The sequence below is a fragment of the Tenebrio molitor genome, chromosome 2 (assembly GCF_963966145.1).
Source record: "Tenebrio molitor chromosome 2, icTenMoli1.1, whole genome shotgun sequence".
In the NCBI taxonomy this organism is placed as follows: domain Eukaryota; kingdom Metazoa; phylum Arthropoda; class Insecta; order Coleoptera; family Tenebrionidae; genus Tenebrio; species Tenebrio molitor.
The window spans coordinates 7,842,099-7,868,927 of NC_091047.1; the positions used below are offsets into that span (position 1 = coordinate 7,842,099).

A 26,829-nucleotide genomic window follows, 5' to 3' on the forward strand; every position below is an offset into this window, starting at 1 on the left:
AAAAAACCTTGTTACATATTTCACAGTGGTTGTTAGTTCTTAGATTTTTGCGATAAATTCTTGGGCGTACGCCCCTTAAATGTCTTTTTTCAGATTAAGTCAGATTGAGAACAGTCTATTCGCCCCAGGTTCAAGCTTTTGTTGCAGATGAGTCCTTTGAAATTATCCTTTAGAAAATAATCCTAACCGAGTACGTTCCACGATGTCTTATAATTTGCGTCAACTTTTTTTAGATTCAGCTAAATTTAATTATGAATTACCGTACAAAATAGGTACATTTGATATCTACATTGCTACATTAAATTATTTATTTGAATCATTTGGAAAAACAAAGAGTAAGAGTAAAAACGGTTTTTTATTGTATTTTTTATCAGCTTACCAATAAAACGAGAAATTTACTATTTGCAATACAATTACTTATTTACATAATTTATGGTGACAGGACAATTATTGCGATTATCATCTGCGATGTCCGGCGGCGTATTAGACATTAGACATCACTTGGGCTGTTGTATTAGATATTTCTTCATCACGCTGTTGCTATCGATTATATGAACGTTCATTTTCTTATTATGCACCAAATAAGCACCAGAAATAAACGATACAAACACTTTTTCGGGCAAATAAAATATTTTAGTTAAATTTAACTGTCAAATATTCATTTGGTTTCAGTCGGTTTACTCGGTTTTGTCGGTTTCGTTGTTAACTTACTAAACAGACCAACAGAAGGTGTCACGGTTCATGTCCTGAAAAGTGCGTACGAAAAAGTGCGTCCGAAAAAGAGTTACTTCTTGTCCGCATCGGAGAACGTAAAATTACCTTTTTCATTAAGGGTGCCTAAAAAAGTAATTGTAAAACTAGCTCTGCACGAGACAATGAGGAATAATTATTATTTCCGCGTCATTGTTGAAAAAACTGTATTTTTAGGTGTATTTTTATGTGAAATTAACTTTGAAAAACCAAGCGCTTCTACATCTAATTGCCAACCAATTACTTGGTGAATCGGCTGAAAATCTTATCCAAATATTTGAATTTTTTATTTTTTAATTGTGAGTAAACGCTCCGACTAAACTACATAAATGTTAATAATACCTTCTTTATTGACTTATAAATTACATCACCTTCAAAAATTTTTTTTTATAATTTTATTACGACAAAATTAATAACAAAACTGATTAAAATTTATTATCAGAAAATGAGCTAAAACACAAAAAAGTAGTATTAGTATCTTTAACATCTTTACCCCTTTATTAGCTTTTTTTTGTTTTTAATTGTAATTAATCGCGAAAAACATTGTAAAAACGGTGATAATGTTTCAAAATTATTTTTATGAACATTGCTTGTAAATACAAAAATAGTATAGGTATTATACACCAAGGTGGAGAAGTTCATGATTATACCCAGAGCGCCAAGATTAGATCCCGAGGCTCGCCGAGGGATGTAAGGCGCGAAGGCTATAAAGGACTTCTCTATCGTGGTTTATATACTATTTTTTTCACTACTAGATACGTTAAAACCATTTCTAATAATAATTATTAATAAAATTATTTTGTCAAATGCGTCGGATCCGAATTATCATTTCTAAACGATTGCTATGAAAATCGGCTACGTTAACCAATGAAATCAACGACAATCTTTCGTTGCTAGGTGACAGTTGTTCATTATTAACCCTGGGTTAATAACGAAAAATTATTAACCGCGGGAGAGAAATTCTACTCTGGGCTCAGTTCAGGAGTAAATAATGACGCCTTCTGAGACTAATAGTGAAAAAAAATAGTTATATCTTGGGAAATATTTGAATAGGTTGTTTAAACATCTCCACAGTTCCATATTATTATTAAGTACTGTTTGTTATTTCGCTAATATTATTTATTGTTGCTGTGAAATATAAAATCTAGAATTCAAGAACTGTATTTTATGGATCAAAGCAAATAGAAAATTTAAATGATACATCTTTACTCCTAATATTTAATTGTACAGGTTAATTATACAAACTTGGTGAATGCGCCGGGAAATACTTAATGTAGGTAACGATGTTCACATCTTTGACATCTGACGAGGTAGATGAAAACCATAAAAGCAATTGTGTTGTGTACATCATTATCGTGGAACAAACGTATAAAACAATTACAAGAAACACCAATTAACTGTTACAGTCTTCCAAAATAACTTTATATCTACATAATTTTACAAGACTAATCCCGACATAGTATATTAAAAAACGAGTTTCATAAGGAAGTATTTATTTCCTGAGTCCAAGTTTATAAAACGAGTCGTGAAGGACGAATGGGATAAATGCCTTATGAAATGGATTTTTTATACTACATATTTTTTCTATTTTACACCTTTTGAGCCGTTTTTAAATCAAAAGTAAGAATTCTGGGGAATTTTATGATGGTTGGCAAAAAACAATTTAAACACTTGTCGATTTTGAAATATTCGCGCGCTTTGGCTGACGCTGCCAGAACCCTCTAGACTTTAGAGGATTCTAGCAGAGGAGTCTGGCAGTACCAACATGATAACCGTAAATTGTACTATCGCTATTATAGAACCGCTTTCAGCTGTTACGATACTGTTTTTGGAATCGTAACTGCTCTGTTACGAACGCAAAACAGAAATCAGAAATCAACCGGATTATCTAATAATTTAGACTAATAATTTTTATCAAATTCAAAATTATTTCATTAAAACTAAAAAAACCTTTATCGTAGTATTAACATAATCAGGATGAATTCTGTAAGTACAAATTATAGAACTTCTGCGGAGTCTCACAAAGTAGATGAAACCTGAAAGAATCTGGACCTTTGAGATTAACTGCACGAATAATTGAAAATTAATGTCTTAGCTCATTAAGGTCTATTACCACATTACTCCAAGGAACAAGAACAGTCGACGGTTCTCGCGGATTACTTTCTTATTTTTAAACATCTAAAATTCCGAAGCAATGCTCACAGTCTAAATTACAACCAGGGAAATTGAAGGAGGAAAGATTTATACACATTTAATAATTTATTATAAAGAAAAAAATTCATAGATGTCTGTCTGCTGATAGTAGTAGTAGTGTTAGCAGCACAGGTAGAAAAATTCGAATGAACGCGTTATGGTTGTCTTATCGGGCTAATAAATTGCTCCAAAGTGTTAGGCAAACAAGTTCGGGGCAGCAAACATCAATCACTGTTTCAGATTCGTGCCTGAAAATTTCAGCCAAATTTCAAATAAAAGTCACGCGATCCTGCTCATTCCATCGAGAATAGTGGCCTGATTAATCTTCAATGGAACAAAGCTGGCGGAATTTAAAAGTGGAATTCTTGTCCGTGATCGGTCTGGAAGAAAAAACAAAGTTAACGTCGTCGGACTTTTAGTAGTTTATTATAGCCTTAAATTAAGAGAATCTCGCACTAGTCAGTGGAATTTCGTCAAGACAAGCCACTTAAGATTCCGTGTCCGAGGAAAAATGGTGTCTCTCGGCGACAGTTCAACTATAAAGCGTCGGCATTAAGAGACGCGTGTCGAGGGAGAGCCCCGGGTTAATGCTGCGGTACGAAATGAGGAAACTCTGTTATAGACCGGAATAATTTAAGGGAAGAAAAAGGGGCTGTTGACGTGGTCACAGGTGCTGGACTTTCATCAGGACTGATGCGGTAGGAGCGGTCGAAGTTTTACCCTCATCAAACGTGTCGAGGAGATACATTGGACAATTAAAAAAGGCGAAGTGTGCGCAAGCTCGAGGGACGCATTACCATACCGGAAAATCGCCACCGTCCGATAACTGCATCCCTCCTAATTAATACCGGCGAGCGGTGGGATGGGGTGCAGGAGCTACCGAAATAAATGAATTAGAAGGAGGAAAGTTCGAAATTACTTGAGCCGAAGTTGGACGTTGATAACAACCGTTTTTGCACCAATTTGTCACCGGTCTACCGTGACCTTGCCACTTTTTAAACGACTCGAGGAATAAATAGAACGACGCCAACGCCGCAGTAAAGTACAACGGATTAGCTTTACTCTGGAACAATAAAAACCGACCCTTCACCACGTTCTTATTTCCCGCACTCTCTACTAATAGTGGAATAAATATTTCACCCCGGACACGCCAACACTCCCGACGTGAAGCACAATCTGGCCCGATAAAAAGAACCATGAATTGATATGAACAAATAAAATAGTCCTCTGCAGTTACTTTACCTCTGTCATGGGATTCCTGGTTAAACAATTTATGATACAGCTAAAAGAGGTGCATATTTTTGGAAAGAAAGATGGTGGATGCGCCGGGAAATAGTTGAATCTGTTTTTAAGTGGAATTTAAAAATTGGGTTGTTTTAGAAAACCCACAAAAAATGAAATTTCTGTAAATTGATTTCTTGTAGTTGCAAAAATTGAAGTGTTGAGAACTGATTAGTTTTGACGACAAAAACAAATAGGTAATAAACAGAACGACAGGATTTTTCCAATTACGGTTAATGAGTGTCTTAACTTGTGAAAAGAATAGTAGAAACAGGATTCGGTGTAGCAGTTTGCAATTACTGCGCCATCATACACTGACCTACATTTTAAATGTCCGTGAAACATTTGCAAAAACGTGTAAAGAAATCAGTTTCCGCTATGACACTACGAAATTTTATTTGCGCACGCACTTTCACCTGGAGATTACATTTGTATAGACTCAGACTCTGTGGATTTTCCTGCCTTTAAGCATTAAGCCAAACCCTAATTTATTGCTTAATTAAAATTAAAAGGATTTCCGTCCATTTCGATAACATCGATGACTTAAGGGCGAATATTAGACCCCAAATTCTGAAAATTGAACCACATGTTATTCTTAATGTCAAAAAACTAGTCGACGTCACGTTGATAAGTTTAGTTTGATGAGACAGTTTTGTGAATGTCATCCAAAATTTATTGATATAATTTTTTTTAGAATCCACCTATTAAAAATCAAGTCACTGTTGGATAGAGGATAAAAGAACCTTTCAAAATATAAAACATTTGACCCTTGTTGCCATTTAAAATTTTAACATTGTTCCCATTCCGCCACCAGTCGGAGGAATAAAAAAGTGTTATTTATGACAAAAGATACCGACTTACAAATTACGAATACAAATTGACCTGTCGGAGGATTTCTGCCAGAAATCAACGACCTAAATTTTAAGAATTGTATTCCTTACTTACTCCTCGTTGTATTTTTCTTTTTATTTATAGCTAGGTCAGCAGAACTTCAGATTTGTTCTGTCCTGCAAAACATTTTCAGCTTTAATATAACACGTCATCGGTTTATTAATCATATCACGAGTTTATATTTGACACGGCCGTTCTTGAACAAATTACATGATTCTGAAAAACAATGTTTTATTGGTTTCTAAAAATAGGAAGCAGCTAGAAAATATTTTCATCTATACAGAGTGATCAACAAGAAAACAAATCAAGAGTGCTACATCATCTTTTGTTTTATCGAAACGTCTCTCTTAGCTTAATCGTACACATATTATGTATACTTGCTATACACAATCGCTTTATTGGTTGCCTATTATTAATTAATTATTAAAAAAAAAATGAATACTTTTTCTTCAATGGTGAAACTCATTTTACCACTTATTCTGGGATAATTGTTGGTTACAATTATTACAGGAAACATCCGTAAACTGTGCCGAAATCGAAAACTATTTTCAAGGTTAACACCAATACCGTTGCTTTAAAACTGACGTTTGTTTGACATTTCACTGAAAAATCTGCTTACCAGTGGCGTCGCGTTTGACAAGAAAACTGGTAAATTACATATTTATAATACGAATGTAAACTGTTGCTCTTGTTTATTTTATAAATCTTCTCCATTATCAGATAATAATTTTAATAAAATGCACAATTATAATTCTAACGTTTAAAATTCATGAACGTTTATTTGGATATGATTCCGCTACCACGTGACCGATAATAATTTGCAACGCCTGCTCTGCTTTGTTTTCTTTTTGATCACTTTGTATATTTCTCTTATAAAATTATAATTACATATTTGAACAGAAATTGTGCTTTGCTGAAGACTGTGCAGTCTTAATGCGAAACTAATACCCTTTGTCAGTCAATGACACTAACTGTGAAAACTATGACAATTGCAGATCTATCAGAAAATATTTGTATACTCCGTACACTGGTAGATTGCACGTTTTTAACTTCTAGTTCCAAAACATAACCCAATGAAAAATACTAAACTCTCTATTTCAATTGTTTCAGGTTATTTACGAAACCGTTGTAGCCTTGCAGATTATTTCCCGCCAGTAGTAATCCTACGCCTATGATGTTGTTATAAGTTGTTGAAATAACAAATTTTTGGGCGCTATTCTACTTTTTACCGCGTAGACATTTGTCTCTGGGTCTGTCAAAAAAACATGCAATCTATCAGTGTGTAGAAGAAATGTCACTGAAAAACCAAATTTATTTTTCAGTTACCATAAAGACCATCACTGCGTGAATTGGAAAGTCAAAAAATCATTAAAATGTTATGTATCTGCATGTTCAACAAAACAAAACAAAAAACGGATTTATAGCAGAGATGTTATTTAGCAAAGATCTAACTTTTGCATTATTAAAAATTCTGTTAAAGTTCTTCGGAGATCGCCGTGTTAAACTTCAAACTCTTTATCGCTTCATCTCTTCATTACAACGTATGCCTTTCATTGCGCTGCTTCTCTTTTAACTGGGGCATAATTTTAGTGATAAATTACAAGAAAACTAATTTCCTAAAACTAGAACTTTATGATGTTACAAGTGATATTTCAAGAACTTAATTCGGCATTGATTTCTCTGTCTAGACTACAAAATGAATTTGAATAATAACATCGTTTACAAAAGTGACCCAACATATATCATGCTCAAAGAAATTATTGGGAATTGTTTCGGATTAATCTCTTCAACTTGCTACATTTCATTTGTCTCATATTGTTAAAAACGACCGACCGACGAGTCGAATACGTTTCAATAATCTCGATTGGAGGTCAATTTGTCTTGAACCATACTAGCGCTAATGAAGATAAAAAAAGTTTGGGAAAAAAGACACCAATTTACCAATATATTCTGCTAACATGCTATTTTTTTGTTTTTTTTTTTAAATATCATTAGATACAAAATTATATAATCTTTCTACAGCTTGTGCAAATTTGTCAACATTTCAAATTATCCTTATTTGCCATCTTTTACTGCAAGACCAATGAAGAAAACTCCAACATGATAGTAGTATATTATTATACGAGTCTAATAAGACGTATTATCACACTCGTTCCATTAAAGCACTCATGTGATAATACGTCTTATTAAACGAGGGTAATATACTATTTTATGTATTTCATCTACTCTACGTTACTAATTCCTGAAATTTCGGCTGCTCAAGTTTTCATATTAGACTAGGGACTTTTGCGTGGGTTGGTAACAGACATTTTTGACAAAAATGTAAGGTTATATTTATTAAATTTACTTCGTTGCTTCACGCTTTACCTTGACGCCTGACGTGAAACGGCTGATGTTGCCAATATAACAAAGCTGAAAGTTGCCAAAATCTTACTTATACTCGAAATGTTTTGGATATGGATTGTCAAACTCAAGGTCGCTTAAAACTTATGATTGAACTGTACATTAGTGAGATCTGTCATAAATTCCAATAACCTTATTGGCGCGCCTAGTTACTTTTGCTGGTAGTGCCAACTTAACGACAAGTCCCCAATCCACATCCATAACGTTCCGACTGTACTTATTTTATCGATTTTTCTTAATATTCTTTATTCCGCTGGGTCCTTTCCAATACTAATTCACATCGCATTTTTATCATTTCCCCCCAAAAAATTTCTAGAAAATTATTTTGTTTTTTGAAAAGAATAATTTTTCTTACATTTCTATATGTTGTCTTCTTGCGATATTTAACATTTATAAATTGTTTTTATTTCTTTAAAATCTACAATATTCGTGTAAACGTTGCAAATAAAACTTTGTTTGTTTGGTTTTTCTTTTGCAAAATCAGCTAACAGCATTTCAACATTTTCCTTAAATTTGTATCCTTTATTTAACAACGCAAAAAGTGTTTATACAGTGTCTTCGTGTTGACTCTACCTCTACTTGATACAAATATCTAAATCGTTATTGTTTTTCCCTGGCGACAATTTGTTTGCCTTAATTTTTATTTCCCTTTGGATGACTGTTCTTTCTTTCGGAAGCCCTTGATATTTATTTAAGGAACTTTTTTAATTCGACGTTCATTTGTTTGCAATATGAATTTCACCGAGAAAAGGTAATGCGGCGGCGGCAACTCCTCTGCGGGATTTTTCTGTGCATTTCTTAAATAAATAGGTTTTAACTCACTTTCTATCAGTGTTAGAAATGGAGCCCGGAGGCGTTCTGGCGGTAAATTGATCTGTTGTCAGCAGAATGGCGTTGGGGGATTTACCTGCGGGTTCGAGGGTCGTTCTTGGCGGCCTCGGGTCCTCCATCATACCGGCCGATAAATTTCCGATTTGTGTTCCACTTTCAACAATGGCTGTCGCAATAAAAAGTGCCATGCAAGACGATAAAATTCTCGGTCACTGCTCCCGAATTAGAGTTTATGGACGACATCTCAAAAGTGATTTCAGTAAGTGGTGGTGGAGTGATATCTCGAAGTTATCGAGTCCAAAAGGCCGGACGAGGACGGAGAGCGCTCTCACGGCTACATGTTTCGTATCAGACCGGAGGGATCTTGAATAAAATTCCGGCCTGAATCCCTCGAATTATGCAGGTCGCAGTTCCGAAGGATTGCTAGAAATTTAAAAAGTAATAAGACGACACATCCAGGAGATGCCTGCAAATTTCGGGACGTTTCCGGACGAGATTGCGAGTCGATAAATAAATGAGGGCGCCGCCACCGACGAGGCTACCCTGGTCCGGTGATCATGGTCGGTAACAAACTTTTCTTACTCTACTTGAATTAGAAAAATGGAGACGTAGTGGTGGTGGTGGTGTTGGCTCGCGGCCATCACTCGATCCCAAGAACTGGAAGAACGCGATTGACAAAGTCCGGTCATTACCATCAGACATTAGTGGACAATGTGGCTCGAGCGAACCATTTACCGTCCCATTTCGCCGATAACGTCTGGTATTGTATTTTAATGGGTGCCATAATTAGGTCGATTATCTAAAAGGGATATTTAATTAGAACCATTGCTAATAGCGGGGCGGCTACACACACGATCTAATTCCTGCCAGTCCTTTGTAGCCGCTCTTGTATACTTCATACCTAATTGACTATCGCCACCTCCGATAATCCACATCTCATCCAGATTTCAACTAATTGGTCACACACTTGACAACAGATAAATCTGTAACAAAAGATGTCTGGGAGTTAGTATCTCATTGTAGTTTGCTGTAATAAGCAACATGCAAGACGTCATTCTTTCTCTTCACAGTTTGTAATTGTACACCGGGAGACTGTTGGGTCTTAATAACGTCTCCTTGCACTAACAAAACTAAAAAGTGCAATGTAAGATTTCATTAAGCTTCTGTATGATATCTGAGATTTTTAATTTGTCGAGTTAGGTCTCCAGAGCAGACAACATAATATGTCTCAGGACTGCGCTACCATCCCAGCAAGTTTTACCTGTTTTAAAATAATTGTAAAAAAAAGTACTAAAACCGTTACAACTTAAAATTTAACGTGAGCACGTTACGTCGTCCGTAATTGTTTCCGCGAAATGACAGAGCTAGATGAAATTGTAAAAAGTACAATTCCGCCATGTGTCTGAATAAGTCATGAACCTACGTGTACTTTTTTTAAAATATTGCCTGTAATAATTTAGAGAAGCTGCTGCAAAGAGAAAATAAACTTTCTTATATCTTTCAGGTTTCCTCTTATCCATAGATCTCCCGACCTGTTTGACAACTCCTCGATAAATAACTCCAGCTAGGATAAAATTGAAAGTTTTAATATGTAGCGAAGAGAATTTGAAATGTTATTTGTGTTGAGTGGGTATTGCAGTCGAATTTAATTAAATTGAAACAGTACCTGAGTATTTGTACTACTGTGCCAAAGGAGAAAAATCATTATAAATAAACGTGACTTTTTGTTTTGGTTCAGTGCATTAAAATATTACTTTCCAACATAACTGCAACTTTCTGCGTATCAGACATGAATAAAAATAAAAACTAATTATTTCGGCGGCCTGCGCTAAACAAGAGATATTTCATGATACAAGAAGTTTTTTCTTCTTTTTATAGCAATTTATGAAGGAGATTACGCGTAATATGGAACTCCTACACATAAGCATGCAACAAATAACTTCAATGATGAAGTTTTATGAGAAATAGAGCAGAGTTTTGTTATTGTTCTTCGGTTTTAATCAAAGATGAAACCAAAGAGTCTTCTCCGTGTTTCACGCAGCGTGCAATTATTTCTTAATAATATGTAATAAAGGGTAATAGAATGAAGGGAAATAATATTTTGTAGAGTTGTCCACGGTGATTCACGAGTAATAATGAGCCTAACAAAATATGTGATGCAACCAACAATACATGTCCCCCATTTAAGCTGAAGCCTAAAGAATGATTCCGCACAATGATTTTGATTAAATTCGACAAATGAAATATTGGGCATGTTGACTATATTTATAAAATTGAAATACAGGGTTTTCACGAGTGATAATAAGCCGAAAATGCAACCTCAATACATCAGGAGGAAAAGCCGGATATTTATCGCCTCCATGTCCAGGTTTACGTTCCAATGTACTATGGGTTGCATTTTCTATTCTCCCGGGCTCATTATCACTCGTGAAATACCCTGTATATTTTTTAATCCACATAATCGGTGCAAATGTAATGTTGGTTGCATCATAAATCTCGTTAGGCTCATTATTAGTCGTGAATCACTTTGTATAGTTTATTTTGATTATACTCGTACGTCTAAAGTGGTCATCAAATCTCAGCGTGAAGTAATAGTTTTTTACAATACAAGTATCGTAACGATACGAGATGTGAGAAGCTAGTAGCATTTAGTTAAATTACAAATTGGAAAAGTTTCCAAAACTATTGATTTAAATTACTTAATAGCCGCTTCAATTAGTCAATCGTGTTGACAATAACAAAAAGAGAAAATTATTTCAGGCTACCGTTACCAATTTTACTTTTCGAATAACTATCCATCACGAGACATTTTTTAAAGTCTTCATTCGCCTCCAACAAAGCCAATATTTCAGCCTGCACATCCCACAGTTTTGTTTGTAAACAGTCCTGAACTCGGGCATAATAAATCATAAGAGATTATCAGAGATCGACGCGACCATATCCTCTTTGACAGCGGCAGGAACTCATTGTTTTGTGCCTTCGCTGCGGGCGTCCCGAATTCGCCACTTATCTGACCATTGGCACCCCTCCTGTAAAATTAAAAACGCGTTTCCTCCCTTATTGGTTGTATCAACCGCACAGGTCCCAAATCGAGTTGAAACTTCCACCCGACGCAATTGCAGGAAGTGCAACGTCCAATTAACTTCACTTTGTGCATACAGCGACTGAGTCCGTTTTAACATTGCAGGACGGAGTTTCGCTGGAAGGTGGGACTGTGACGGTCAGCGCCGATGGGAACACCACCACCAGCGCCCTCTCGTTCACCCCGACCGCCGCCGACCACGGCCTCATCCTGACGTGCAAGGCGTCGAACCAGAGGATTCCGTTCAGCGAGCAGCAACGCACCTGGATGCTCCGCGTCAACTACCCCCCGAAGGTGACGCTCACGCTGGGCCACGGCTTGGACACGAGCGTCATCAAGGAGGGATCGGATGTCTACTTCGAGTGTCACCTCACGGCCAATCCCTGGGTGAGTGGTAAAGGGCTAGGTATGCGTCGAGGGGTGTTTTTCGAAGGAGCACGAGCCACACCCTCCGAATCAATTCGTGCTGCAGCGGTCGTGTTGATCTTTGGAGTTGTGTTTTTGCCCCCGCTGCTATTAAGCGCGCTGTCCGGTCCAGCGAGACGACATAAATATGTCGAGTCGTCCGTAAGTTCCGCTTTTACACTGGGACATAATAACAACTTCCTTGCTCCATTCAAGCGAGGACGGTGGCATATTGTAGATATATTAGCCAGAAATGGTGCAGCAAAACACAGTTTAAGAGGCTTCGCTGGCTGCAACTTCACATAAAAGCGCTGACTCCAGAATCAACCACTGATGAACTTATCTGAACCTAATAAAGAAACAAATTTGACAAAGCGATTTTAAAATTGGCTTAAAAACTAATGCTGCTCAAGTTTTAACAAGAATTCGTGTCAGTAAATAAATATTTGTTAATCTATTGTTGTGGTGGTATAAAAGAGTTTTAAAGTTATTTTTATTATCATTTCATGTTCTTATGTATGATATCGCGTATCCATTTAAATTTCTCATCAAAGGTGACGTTGTAGAGTCAATTGTGAATGCACCAGTCAGTCTGCAGTGTAAAAACACAAACAATGCAATGCAAAAAGTGAGGTTAGATTTCAACAGCTGATCCGTGATGAACACCCTTCATTCTCTTCTTATAATGTCTTATGTACATAAGACAGTGATAATGAGCCTTACATAATTTAAAATGCAACCCACACTATATTTCCGAAAAAAGCTGGCTACTGAAATTAAAATGTCCGGCTTTTTTTGAAAATGTATTGTGGGTTGAATTTATTATTCCATCAGGCTCATTATCACCCTCTATAGTTTTATATAATATAAACGATAAAGACACGACAAGTATTGTAAGTTTACAGATGAATGTAAGATTTAATACGTAAATCTCAATTATATGGCTTCAACAATTCATCTATTGGAAAACTTTGTGTAGCAAAATGAGAAGAGGAAAATGGACAAATTATTATCATAATACAGCGTATTGGTATTGCTATGAAAACTTGTGTTGTGTTCAATATTATCGTGAAGAAAATAAAACTTAAACATCCAAACCTAACCTCACAAATTTTGCAGAGGGTTACCTATAAAAGCGGACGTATTTGCAGTTTCTATTGAAAAATACAGATTTTTCATGTTTATTTAAAAAGAGCATTGGATTTAAATAATATTAATTATTTATGCCTTGCTCCTTATTCCTCCAAATACTATCATCCATAATGATATATTTTTTATAGAATAGGTAGGTACATATTACATAAAATCAGTAACGAGCATCATAGAAGTTTTCACTTCTGTCGTACGGTCTTAAGCACACACTCTTTTTTTTTATTTAAACGTATCTTGCGTGTTTTATGATAAATTAAATCTGCAACAGTAACGATAGATGCTTCCCCTCTGGCACGTTTAATTTATTTCTCAAATACTTAAACCGATAAAACATTTCTATTTGAACAGTTTCAGATTTGCACAGGTACTCTACAGCGATATATTGCACAAATCGGTCGTCAATAATTACTGTGTTTATAGTACATTAGCAATAAATAGACAGAATGGGTAAGTTATGATTTACATTTTGCACAGTAAATATTTACACCACTTGAAATAACTTTGTGGTACATTGGGTTTTATCACCATTTGATTTTTCGGTTCTCTGCATCTCCATTTCATATTTCTCGGAACGACGGACCACTGTTCATCAATACTCAACCAAGTGGATTTTTTCCAATTAGAATAAGAATCTAAAAAGTAATTTTTTGCTACAACAAATACCAATCCAAATGAAGAATGTGCCTACTTCAACTGAAATGTATTGTTTTGTTGCGTGTGGCAGCACACACCTCTGAAAAACTCTGTATTTTAGTGTCGACATAGCAAGCTGGATGTAAAATTTAAAAAATCGGCCGATATATACAGGGTATTTCACGAGTGATAATGAGCCCGACGGAATTGAAGATGCAACCCACAATACATTTACAAAGTTAACGTAGATATTTGTTTTTTGATTTAAACAACATAAAACATGCTTAGCTATGAAGTTTCGTAAATTTTGACATAAACGTCATTCGCTTGGTTAAATGAAATTGTGAAAAAACGAAGAAGAAAAAAGAAAGAAAAACAATACTATATTTAAAATAGCCACGTTAACTTTGGAAATGTATTGTGGGTTTCATTTCCAATTCCTCCGGGTATTAGCAACACTTGTGAAATACCTGTATATGATTAAAAAAGATAAATAAATATATTTACTAAAAGAATCCCACAGAAAATTGCTCTGCTCTGTCAATTTCATCATTTGACTTCACACAAAATCGGAAATGATTATTTGATGACCCTATTGTACGTCTTGAACTCAATTACTCAATTTAAAAATAATGTACAACATTCTAATATAGTAATGACATTGTTCATTTATTGAGTTTCGTCTGTTTCCGTTTTGTTTCCTTAGTTACGAACAAAGTACATTTTTGATATTGAAAAGTTTCCCGGTTAGTGGGTGATTTATTTTAAGATCATTCTTCACATTTTGCCGGGAAATACGAAAGAAAAAAAAATGTGAGAAAAGAAAAATTCGATCCATTGCCCCATTAATAGGTGCCGTGTGTTCATTTTGTGCTCTGCGCCGCACCACAGTTACATAAGTGCGATAGACATTAGGAGAGCCTCCCCGACTGCGAGAGTTCTAAGGAAAGAATAATTATTTAAGGAATAAAAAATCTATTTTAGAAAAGGTCGCCTTAGCGAGAACGCGTTTCTCCAATCTTCACGATAATGAATTTACAACGAACAATTTACATAATTTGTTGTTAAATTACAAAATTAAAAAGAACGCTAAATTCTTGTTACTGTTAAGGGAGTTTCAATTGTCAATTTTTTTTAAATATTAAACATAAAATACAATTTTCTAGGGCATTTTGTTTCGACTTTTTAGGGAAATTGTATATCTATGAACAAAATAGTTTCCTAAACACAGTTCTGAGATGGAATATCTGTCAGCAACAAACCGCTTTTCATCTCTCAGACGTAAGTGCACCTTTACGCTCCGGAGAAAATTGAAACCGGACTGTAGTGAACTTTGACAACTTTAATCTGCGAATCTCGGCCGTTAGCGATACAGGTGTTCGTCCTGATTTATCGAAATAGTTCGGTTTACAAACAGGAAAATTGGGTCGCGGGGATAAATAATGTATTGTTTCACCCTGATGAAAAGCGGGATAACCACCGGAGCAGGAAATGGCGAAAGACAAAACGTAAATCAAACCGTCCGGCGCTCATCCGCGAATGAAAACCTGTCGATTTTCCGATGAATTTAAAAAACAATTTCGTTAATTAAATTAATTTTAATGGCCCAGCTGCTCTCGAAACAAGAATAATTAGCATTATGAAACGGGGCGGACTCCATAAACTTCCCGAAACCAATTATGCCGTATCGTGCGCTCCCTAAATCGAAGCACACAAGTTTTTTAAAGTTTCTGATTGGCAATTTGGAGTTCAGCGCCGATGATTACCTGCCCCATCCCTATTTATTATTTCGATTTAGGCGGCAGGGCGGATGTGTCCGGCGATATTGCCAATAATTTTATTTCTATTCCAGATTTGTTGCACAATTACGTCGACAGAAACGACCAATTTTATAAACAAATGGTCGCATTGCTGTCCGGCCCGGGTCCTAAATCGAATCACGGCCATATTTGTAATCCGTCCGATGGAATAATGCTGCGAGCTTTCCCACCTTAATCACATCACTAATGAACATATAAGCACACAAATCTCATTAGGGGTGGCCTCTCGCCCAAGTCTCAGCTCTCGACGAACGGATGCGCAATTAGGGGTCTATCACTTCCATGTGGCATCCCGATGTTTGTACGTCTGGATGTGGATATCTCCCCGAGGACGGATGTGATAGAGACTTTTCATTAAGGCGAAAACAGACGAGACGTAACGTGCGGGATCCTGATTTAATTCCAGATTTGTCACACGTGTCCCGCTGGCCGCCACCCTCTCACGGTCAAAATTACGTCAAAATGGGTAGTTATTTCGAGGGCCGCTCCCGGGGGCGGCGAGCCGGATCCGCACCCCACAATACAATAGATAACCTCGTTTCTTATGCGAGATCAATAGATAATTCGCAACTAAATTTTATGACCATCCCGAGATTGCAGATATGGGAGATCCTTTTTACTGCTTAAATATGATAGGACAAGGGCGTAATGAAAGAAGGGAATCTGATTCCCAGACTTGAATTTCATCCAGAATTCGATACTTTCATAACTGAAAATTGTAAAGCAAGCAAATCCGTCGAATTTTTTGTAACCAGAAACTAGAATCGCGATTGTAGGACCGCTCATGTCGCTCAGTTTTAAAATTAGAGGGACGATAAAAGGGATTCAGATTTAAGCGAAATTTGAATTGAAGCGTTATTTGTTGACGCCTAAATCTCTCGGGACGGTTTTGACTTTTAGTGCCTAAAGTGGCTTTGTCAAATTATCTGAGCAAGGGAAATTGTTTGTTAGTAGGGTTTTTCCTGAAAACCCATCTCCACGGGGGATCGCTTGCCTGTTTTATTATATTAAGGGGTGACACGCTCTTATCCGAATAAAAACCGACATATTGTTACGATGGATTTGCCTCACCACTCGATTAGGAATAATTTGCAAGCAATAGTGTAACTGTGGTGCCTTAAAATCCGCCTTTTATTACTATCTGTGTTATTATCTATATCGAGATACTTAAACCTCAGGGTAATCGTTTTTCTTACGGTCCTATAACAGTATAAAACATGGAACAAAGTATCATGGACAAAGTGGGGGCATGTAAGCTCGATCACTTGAAAAGTGGAGCTTGCTGAAATTGGAAACTAAACTTAGGTTAGAACATTTTCAAAGTTTTGAGGTGGTCTCGAACGTTTCATCTTTAGTAAAAACTTTAATTCTATGAGAAAGTTGTTCCTTGTAATAGACCAGCATATAAAATTTAAAATAAAAGTGGAAGCTCTTGAAAAGGTAATTAAATTTTAGCAAGCAGTTACTGATTTTTTACGATTGTTTTAATAGTAAGTATTTGCAGTTTTATTAAAATTTAAAAATTAAGGGGAAATTACAAAGAACTAAAAAGAAATAAAGAAAATTGTACAAGTACAAAATACATACTTATAAATTCTTAATTCCTTTCAATGTAATATCAGAAGAATTCAACAAAAATAAAGCGAGAATTCTCGAATTTACCACTAAAATTGTTTCCCGCATTGCTAAAATTGAACAATTTGTCCATTAAAGTGCTGTTAGTACTCACGATTGTGCTTAAACATGATTTTGATGTCGCATTTTTTTCGTCTGGCATGACATGACATTACATGACAGTTCGCTCAATTTAACCTCAACAATTTTTCATTTTATTAGTATCTATGGAATTTTATGAATCGCGTCAATACAAGGTCAGTAACGACCTCGGGCAACGTTACTTCCCCTCGGGCCCTAAAGGGACCCTCGGGATAGTACTCGTTGTCCTCTGTCGTTATGATTATGACCTATGTAATTCCCTTGATGCATAAAGAACTCTCTATTACATTTTTAGAAAACTATGGAGCACATGTATTGTTGGTTGCATTACACATTTTATTAGGCACATCATTTAAATACATTCAGCTTTCATTAAAAGAAAACCCAAGTATAAATATCTGTTTTATGTTACTTTTATTCGTACTTAGAAAACGAATTGAAATATGATTGCATCTGTGAAAGTTTCTTTCTTCATGTCAATTTAATTATGTGGTTGTCAATGCGAAACAGCGAGCACCATTTAAAATGTTAAATAAATGTAATTTCTGCCGGAGATTTCCGCATAAATCGGATCAGAGTTCAATTGTAAAATGTTCAATCAGTCAATTACGAACATAAAGACATGTTTTGAATGTCGAAATCGCTGCAAACATGTTCCAGTTCGGCTCCCCTTTCCCATCCGGCGTTGGCAACGATGTAAATAACAAATTCTGACGATCTGGCAGTAAATAATTAATGATGATCCCGAGATGTTTGTAGAATCTCAAGATGCGAATCGATAAATTTAATTTTAATGTGGAATTTTTCCGCCACCAGCCATGTTTCACATGGCGAAACAATGAACACAGAGGCCCACTAGTGCCGCCACTATTCCCCCAATCGCTCTGTAAACTTAAATGGGATGCTGTATATCACTGCCATTTGAATACAGCCGCAATATTATTAGTGAATGAAAACGGTAAATCAACTAAAACAAACCGAGTCCTAATTTCGAACCTTGTCGGATGGAGGGGTTTGCGCCCCATTTTGATTAGGGCCGATGATTGCCGGTCCATCATATTTTCGACTGTACTACTTGACTTGATAAATTTAGTTCATTGGGGAAGGGAAACCGAAGCGAAAATTGAACCCAAAAATTATTGTTTTAATAAAACGAAACTCCGCTGAAATTTTATACTTCTTGCAAAACCAAGTCGTACTATTACAAATTTGCTCTTTAATTTCATCAACGCATAATATTTGCGTTGTTCCTTCGGGTCGTGATTAATTCCCATCTAACGAACCTTAAACGATCGAGTTTAATTATGGCGTTTCAGCCGCTCCCGAAATTTATGTTTAGGTTTTTAAGCGACACCGTCATCTGCGGCTCCGCACCCATTATGCACCCTCGGGGGCGAACATTATCCGGTGGTTGCGTACGCTCGTTTTGTGTTGTATTGACGGATGACATGCTCTATGAGGTCTACCTAACCGCGGCAATTTTTCATAGGACAATGCGGGGGTGGTTTTGTTTGGTGGCGCTGGAGGCAACGCTCCGCGACAGTTTCCCCTCATTTAATTTTTCTTCCCGCCGACGTTATTGACATTCTGGCGGGCTCCGCATCCGCCACATGCAAATCATCGAACGCGCCTGGAACGTGGATGATTTTTACGATTCAGCCTTACCTTCGCCTAATCTGCATGCAACATCTTTGCTCCGGTTAATTACAAAGCGCGGAACTTGAACGATCGCCTTTTAAAAATCGTAAAACCCCCAGGACAAGGCCGACCACCATCTGATATTCCGGCGATAATTCTCCGGACACGATTCCACAAAAATAAAATTACTACGGTCGCCTGGATTAAATTCTTGCAACATTTTCATTGCAAATTCCAGAACAGGAGTTACCTCAGGCAAAAAGTAATAAAAAAAATAATTAATTAGCAAATGGCTAACAATTTTGCTCTAGTTCTTCCAAATCCGTGATAAAATATTTGATTAGCTGGTTCACGTGCAAAGAAAATGTAATTCGGCTAATTAATTAATCAGGACTATGACTGAAAATGTGGATAAATATTTCTTTTTAAGATTTATAAATAGAAAACAAAACAGATCGATGAGACAATAAGGATGACAAAAGAAATTATTTATTTTATGTCAACCGTCACTGGGATTAAGGACGAGAGTTTTATGAAGAGAAACCAGAGTTAATCAGATTTCCAGACATTTCAGAAGAAAATTCATCTTTTGGTGACATAAATATTGTTAAATGAAATAAATTATATAAGTAGCTTGTTGATGGAATATTTTTTTTATGGAAATAGAAAAAGATTCTATTTAAAAAATATGGTTTAATTAGAAAAAAGCTTGACAAGGAACGTCTGTACACGTGTAGTCAAGGTGGAGTTTAAAGCAGCAAGAAAGTGGGTCGACGAGTAAACAGCGAAGTACCTACCCTTCTAATACTATAAGAAATTAACAGGAGTGAAGTAAGAATCGATATAGAGCGTTTAAAGAAAGTCTGAGGCAAAGGACAAGAAGTGGCTTGCTGGAGCAATTGTGCTGTAATTACCTACTTCGTAAAATTAAATACAAGAAAATGGAAGGAGAACTACAATTTTTTCTTGCCAAGATGAAACTCAAACGTAACGTGGAAATGTGAAAAATGGAAAAATAGAAGCAGAATATTAGAAAAAAGTGTTGACATAATTTAATTAATGCAAAAATATTTTAATAAAAGGTAAGATAAAATGAAATTGGTTTAATGGATTTTGTAAAAGTAATAACTGGGCTGGGTTGATTAACAAAAGAAAATAGACTCAAATTAAGATTTCCTTGGTACCGTCGTTTCCGAAATTATTATTGAAGGAAATCTACCAAAGCTTCATAAATAAATTTAAATTTAAATTATTCGATTTAATTGTAAATTCTCCAAATAGCAAAACTCAAGTGAAATTAGATTAAATGTCGTCTTGTATTTCTTCATCTCAATATTTGTCACACGAGATAAGCTTAGTTGGTCTGACACAATTGTTGACAATATTTGCAGCTCAAAACAAAAGTAATCAGAGCACGAATTGTATTAGGCAAGACCCGATAAAAAAATGAAAGAAATGAACAAACATACAATGTCATCAAAAAGAAAACAAATCAGAGCAGGCGTTGCAAATGATCGGTCATGTTGTAGCGAAATCCTACGGAAATAAGCGTTCAATGCATGACCGTAGACAATTTTATTATTATTATCTGATAATGGAAAAAATTTATAAAATAAACAAGAGCACCATTTTACATTCGGGTCATTTACCCGCTTTATTGCCAAACGTGACGCCACTGGTAAGTTTTTCGCTGAAATGTCAAAGAAACGTCAACGATAAAAAACAACTTTTCTATTTCGGCAAAGTTTACACCAATTGTAAGCAACAATTATCCCAAAATAAGTGGTAAAATGGGTTTTACGATTGTCCTTCGAGACCTCCAGAATCCCCCGCACCTTCCATCAACATTCCCCTTAACACGATTCCGTGAAAAAACAACCCGGAAAGTAACATGTCACGGATGGAATTTTAATAATAATCTAATTCGAAAGGCGAAAAATTCACGCATAAGCTGAATTGAACCGCAAGAGAGAGATTTCGCTGGATACCAGCGATTTCGGCGCTCTATATGCTGCTCAGGGCTGTTCCGGGGGTGGTTTTTATGCTGATTCGGAGAGCTAGCGCGGGAACTTTTGTAGCTTTGCCCTGTACAAATACCTGCGACAAAGTGCATTTTTATGAAGCTGACTCGATTCAAGACGCTCGTCTCACTTCCAAAGAACGCCTCCAGGTGCGGATGTGGAGCCCCACTCAATTAGGACCCTTCTCGGCGATAACATTCACGCGTAATGGGGGCGGCGTAAACGATACGTTTATTCGGAGAGGGTGCGACGACGGACTAGTTAATTTTTGACCGTTGCGAACCTCTCGCACGAAAGGCGCAAAACAACAAAAATAACGCAAATGCCAGCGGATGATAAAGTGCGCAAGTTTACGTCGCTGATATTTGTAAAAAAGCTTTTAAAAGCTTGCTGCTCCTGAAACTGAAGTGTTATTTGTTCTACATTTATGTATCTTGATCCTTGCATGCCATCCAGTGTACATCCTGATAAATAGCTACTTCAGTTTCTCATCACATTCATAATCATGACTTGCATTATGTTAGGAACATTATAGTTCAGTGGAATTGCATGCAGGATATATTACGAGTACCTTACAGATTATAAAAGCAATAAATGGAAAATGTCATGAAGCTCTAGTTCTTGGAGGAAAACAACAAAGACTGTAATGTCAAGCTTTAGGTGTACTGTGCAATTTGAAGTCGTTGTCTTTAGTGACACAGAAAATGCATCGTAATGCTGTCTCCGCTATTGTACATGGTAGATGTTCACTAAAGTGCATGTAATGTATCAAAAACGATCTCATATTTCAAATACTCTTAGTACAAAAGTGTCTGTAAGACAAACAAATTCGTATAAAACAGTAAACAAAAGAGAAAAACGATTGTAAAATGAGTAGAATAAAAAATTAATTTTCGGCTTCCCTAACTGGTAAACAGACAAAAATGTAAAATAAAACATTTAGTTAGCAGAAAAGTCTAAAAGAAATGTCGTATGGTAGATATTTTACAGTGCTCAAACTAATCAGGTCCTCGGCTTCGCCTCGAGTCTCAAACCTAATTTTCGCACTGTAAAATACCCCTACCGTACTCTAATGTAAATAACTATTAACACGTTCATTTGAAAATTATGATATTTTTAGTGAATCAAACAGAGCCTGAAATGGATATCAAAGAAAAATACAGGGTGTCCCAAAAATGGCGTACTAACGGTGCACTACGGTGTAGAAGAGATTACCGTAAACGTCAGAAAAATGTTAAAAAAATTCTATTGGACTTATTTGCTGATTTGGCGGTCTTTGAAAGTAGCACTTAACACGTCAATTATTTTGAAATATATGTGTAAAATTGTCATGACAGCTACCTCTAGTCGTACATATTATCACAAAGTACAAGATCAGTCACTACCAATATTAATAATAGAGAATTTCGAAGCTTTGGAAATTGAAAAAAATATTTTAAATCCACTACGGTAACATTGCAAGGTAATGATGTACGAATATATCTTTGTTTACATTGTATTGCTGTTAATAATAATAATAAAAATAATTGATTTTTTTGTCGGAAACATTTTTTCCATATTTTTTTCATGTACATTTAAGCATCCTCGATAAGGTAGTAAGTAGTTTGTACGCCAATTTTGGGACACCCTGTATAAAGACAATTTTTATCGAAAATTATATTCGCTTCCTTTACAATTTGATTTGACATTAAAGCGAAAAAAAGTTGACCAACAACAAGATTAAATATGTCTCTGTTGCATTACACAAGTGTTTTTGCTTTTCTCTCGGCTACAATAATTTTGTTGCTTTATTACCTTCAGCTCTGAAAGATATTGCTCCAAGCTTCCATGTTAATACGTTTTCGACTTAGTGTTCTTTCGTTTATTAATGGCTGAAGCTAATACTACTTCCTAGAATTCATAAATCATCTCTCAACGTTACACAAAAATAAAACTATTTCATTCGTAATGATAATGAAAATGAAAGAGATTTATGAAAAGACTGCTAATGGAGTGCAGGTCATGGGATACAAAATTAGACGAGAAGCTGCTCTAACCCTGTGTTAATTCCAAGTAATATTAGAGAAGTCCAGAAAGCTCTCGAGAACTGAAGAAGAAATGTCAAAGTAATGGTAAAAATGTGTGGGGATATATTCGAGACAGAATAAAATAATTACAAAAAAGTACTAATTCAGAGCAAAAAGGACAATAAACGAGATGTAGTAAATGTGTTGGAAAGGAGTGTATATGGGGTGTAAGAGAACAGAAGAAGATACCCATGAAGATTAAATTAGAAATATAAAATTCGTTAAATATCGAAAGGGTTTCCACAACAGATTTCAAGAGATTATTCATCTTGTTCAAATATTGCCATTATTTTTATAATTAAATTGTCTATTAATTTTAACTTAATACAGCTATAAAAATAGATATTTCTGTATCAAGGCCACAAAGTGCATCTATTTCGTTTGAATTTTGTGGCCGAGGCGCAGCCGAGGCTTGAAAACAGGCGAGGACAAAAGGCACTTTTTGGCAGAGGGGCACATTAAATTTTTTAGGCGACCGCCCGAACTACAAAACAAAAGACATCATTGGTAAAATTACAAATTAATTTTGTATCTCCCTTTTTCAAATAGATAAATTTTTTAATACATATTAACAAATTTTTTTTATAGTATTTGTTATCAGCTTGCCAACGAAACTAGAAATTTACTACATATTTGCTATACAATTACTTATTTACATAATTTATGATGACAGGACAATTATCCGTTTTGTCGGTTTCGTTGCTAACTTACTAAAGAGACCAACAGATGGCGCCAGGGTCAGTGTCCGAAAAAGTGCGTCCGAAAAAGAGTTACTTTTCGTCCGCTTGTGAGTACGTAAAATTACCGTTTTCATTAGGGATGCCTAAAAAAATGTTTATGTCAAGAAATACCTACATGAAGTTAATTAACAATTATTGTAATAATTGTATTGGGGCGAATCTGAAAGAGACTGTAATAAAAACTGTCAATATTGCCTAGTGGGTACCAATTTAAAAATTGATCGTTCCAGAAATTTAATTTGGTCTCTTGTTAGTACCCCAGTCAATATTTAAGCAGTTGGTGCAGGATGTGAAGGGAGTCCGTAACGCACCCTGCGGAAAATTGTCACTTTAAAACCTTGAACGTGTTTAATAAAAGAAGTGGCGAAAAACGCGATTTGTTCAAATCTCTTCCAGTAACAAGATTGCTTCGAAGATACTATCTGCACCTTTAATCCAGAGAATTTTCCAATATGCCCTCAGTGGTTTACTGTTGTCACTCTCAGATCAGCCTCAAAATAATTTTCGATCCGGCGCTACTCACACCATCCACCCATTTTAATCAGCTTCAGCCGGCACTTTTGGGAGTCGCCCATCCAGAACAAGAGAAACATCCTCAGATCTGTTCGAGAGTACAGTGAATAATTAATAATTCGTGCCTTTGAAGGGCACCCGCCCTGAACTAATTTCATTAAAACCTCCACATTTTTTGTGCCATTAATTAAGTAATGTTAGTTACAGGCAAATACCGGAACTGTACCTCCGGTTACACTCCGGAATTAAAAAGGTCGCTGTTTAATCCACGCCCTTTGTCGCTTTACTCCTTTCCATCTTACCGTGCATGCAGCACATAAATAAAGCTCGTCATCTGATAAGTTACAACTCTTTAGAAAAAATACATTTAACACGACGACCCGACTGTAATTTGCAAGGGTCAATAATTTCATGCACCCCTCTCTTATTAAATCCAACGATTGCGTTTGTAAACAAATTCAATTACGTAAATCCCAGATTACGACTTGTAAAAAGCGTAATTAGCTCATCTTAAAACTTTTATTTGTTACTAAATTGTAAACGTCATTTATTCGAACTGTCACTTGACGTTGAAAAGTCATTTTAACTGGCTAGTAGCGTTAAATTGACAGCAGACCAGTTATGAATTTAACAAGTTAGTAGAGAAATTTGAAATTTGGAAACGATAGTAGCGTTTTTAACATTTCAACATTTTTATTTCTTTGTTTCATACAAATTAAAATTAAATGTACAATTAGAATTTCCGCTAATGTCGAACATTCCTGAGGCGGAAGTGAATTCGCTCGTCATTGGAAAAAAGAAAAGTAATTGGTCTGCTTGACGAGGACGAAGAGCTGCATATTTTCTGTACAAAACACAAGGTTGAAAACTGCAGCCCTCATCTGTGATCGTAAATCTCCTTGTTGTTAAATTCTTTGTATTCCGTAAAGTGACGATAATATATTTCTCAACATCTTCTACGTCCTTCACCGTCAACGAGAGAAGCTCGTCACACCGGCAAGCACCAAAAATTCCAAAAATTGTAATCACTTTATATAACAACCAATAGTCATCAGGAGCTTCAACAAGAAATTTTTCCACTTGCTCTTTTGTTAAAACCCTTGCCTTCTTCGGCACGTAACGCTCATTCTTTCTCTTGAGAAAAGCAATTACCTTATGAAATCTACAAATGTCAAGTTAAAATATCACTTTTTTTGACAACGTCTGTAATAGGAAAACAAACCTGCGAACTTCAGCATTTTCTTTAATTTCCAGGCAGCTTTTTAACATGGACCATTTCGACCACAAAGAATTGGGGCTAAATTTGTCTGATAGTTGGTGAAGATGCACCAAAAGAACGTCTTCCGTTACACCAGTTACGTTATTGTTTTTCTGCCAATTTTTAAATTCTTCATATTCTCGTTCATATCTTGCTAAAGACTTCGCTGGCAGTAAACTGGAAGCCACGTTTATAGCTTCCTTTTTGATTTCTTCTGGCACGTTCATTTGAGAAAAAATCTTGACGGAAATAAACAATTTGAACAAACGGCGCGTTGTCATAGTAATTGTACTTCTAAGGTTTCTGAGTTTTGAGCAATAATTTGGAAGAAAACAGAATTTGATCATTTTTAATTTTATTTAGTTGTTTACAATTTAGTAACAAATAAAATATTATACAAGACACGCCAGGTAACTGGTTTTACTGGCTCAAGGAGGTAACTGACTCGTCTTCGACTCGTCAGTTATATCCTCCATTCGCCAGTAAAAACCATTTTACCTGGCTTGTAATGTAAAATACTATAATTAACGATTTAGGGCTTATCAGGCTGAGCGAGCTCTAGTTTATAAAAGTGTTTTCTTTTTCCACCGGCATTTATTTCTTTCTACCCCCCTGTGTGTTTGCGAGATGTTTTCGCAACAATTGCCGCAGAGGTATAATTAACACCAATCAAAATAAATCCGTGGAAAATTTAAGTTAATAAAGCTAAATTAACAAATAACTGTACCTCTAGCCTACATGTTAAGCGTGTTAACAAATCAGAGGAGCGATTTAATCACAACAGAATTTCCTAACCGGGTTTAATCGGCATTCGTAATCGACTCAGTGGTTTTAATTAGACTCTTTGTACCGTTAATTTTAATAAACGGTTTGAGAAATCAGTGGGTATTGGTAGGAATTTTTCAAAGGATCAAGTCTTCAGAATGCGTTTATAATGTTAGATGAGATACTCTAGGGAAATTATTTAAGGAAGTTGCATAATGCAGCAGCTTTGAAAATGCATCACCATATTTACGCTAAACAGGTTATTGAATTTTCAGGCAAGAATGGTGTAATTTTAGCAATTTATCATTTACCAACACCGTCGAAAAATAAGCAGCTGACAACCGTAACATTTTTAAATAACGAACCAAAGTGTAGTCGATAATATTTATTTTATTTGGGGAAACCAAACTTTCCACAGTTACAACATGTAATGAAAGACGATCAGTCAGGAAGAAATAATAATAAATTGAAATAATAAGTGAGAGCATCTAAAAAGAAATTTAATTTTAATTAAAAACTCTTCGTTCTTCCTACTTAATGGGTCAGATAAATGATAATTTGAAACTCTTGACTGATTGTAATTGCTTAAATTATAAATTCTGCTGTTCCTTGTTAAAGAAAAAACATCTTCGAGAGCCGTTACAGTCTAGCAGACAGGGAATGCTAATGGA

At 35.8% G+C, this 26,829-nt stretch overlaps 1 protein-coding gene and 1 long non-coding RNA gene across 4 annotated transcripts in view; one reads left to right on the forward strand and one right to left on the reverse strand.

Annotated features, from left to right (window-relative positions):
- Window positions 1-26,829, forward strand: part of LOC138123104 (nephrin-like) — a 226,327-nt gene that overhangs the window by 148,552 nt on the left and 50,946 nt on the right. For all 3 annotated transcript variants that reach the window (XM_069037632.1, XM_069037633.1, XM_069037634.1), the window contains one exon: window positions 11,537-11,818. In XM_069037632.1, coding sequence (XP_068893733.1) covers window positions 11,537-11,818 — 282 coding nt within the window. The remainder of the gene's footprint in view (window positions 1-11,536; window positions 11,819-26,829) is intronic.
- LOC138123105 (uncharacterized) lies at window positions 1,926-17,379 on the reverse strand. The gene is made up of 4 exons (XR_011156721.1): window positions 17,171-17,379; window positions 9,203-9,332; window positions 8,426-9,148; window positions 1,926-3,323 (listed from the first exon to the last, which is right to left on the reverse strand). It is a non-coding gene; the product is annotated as an uncharacterized lncRNA (long non-coding RNA).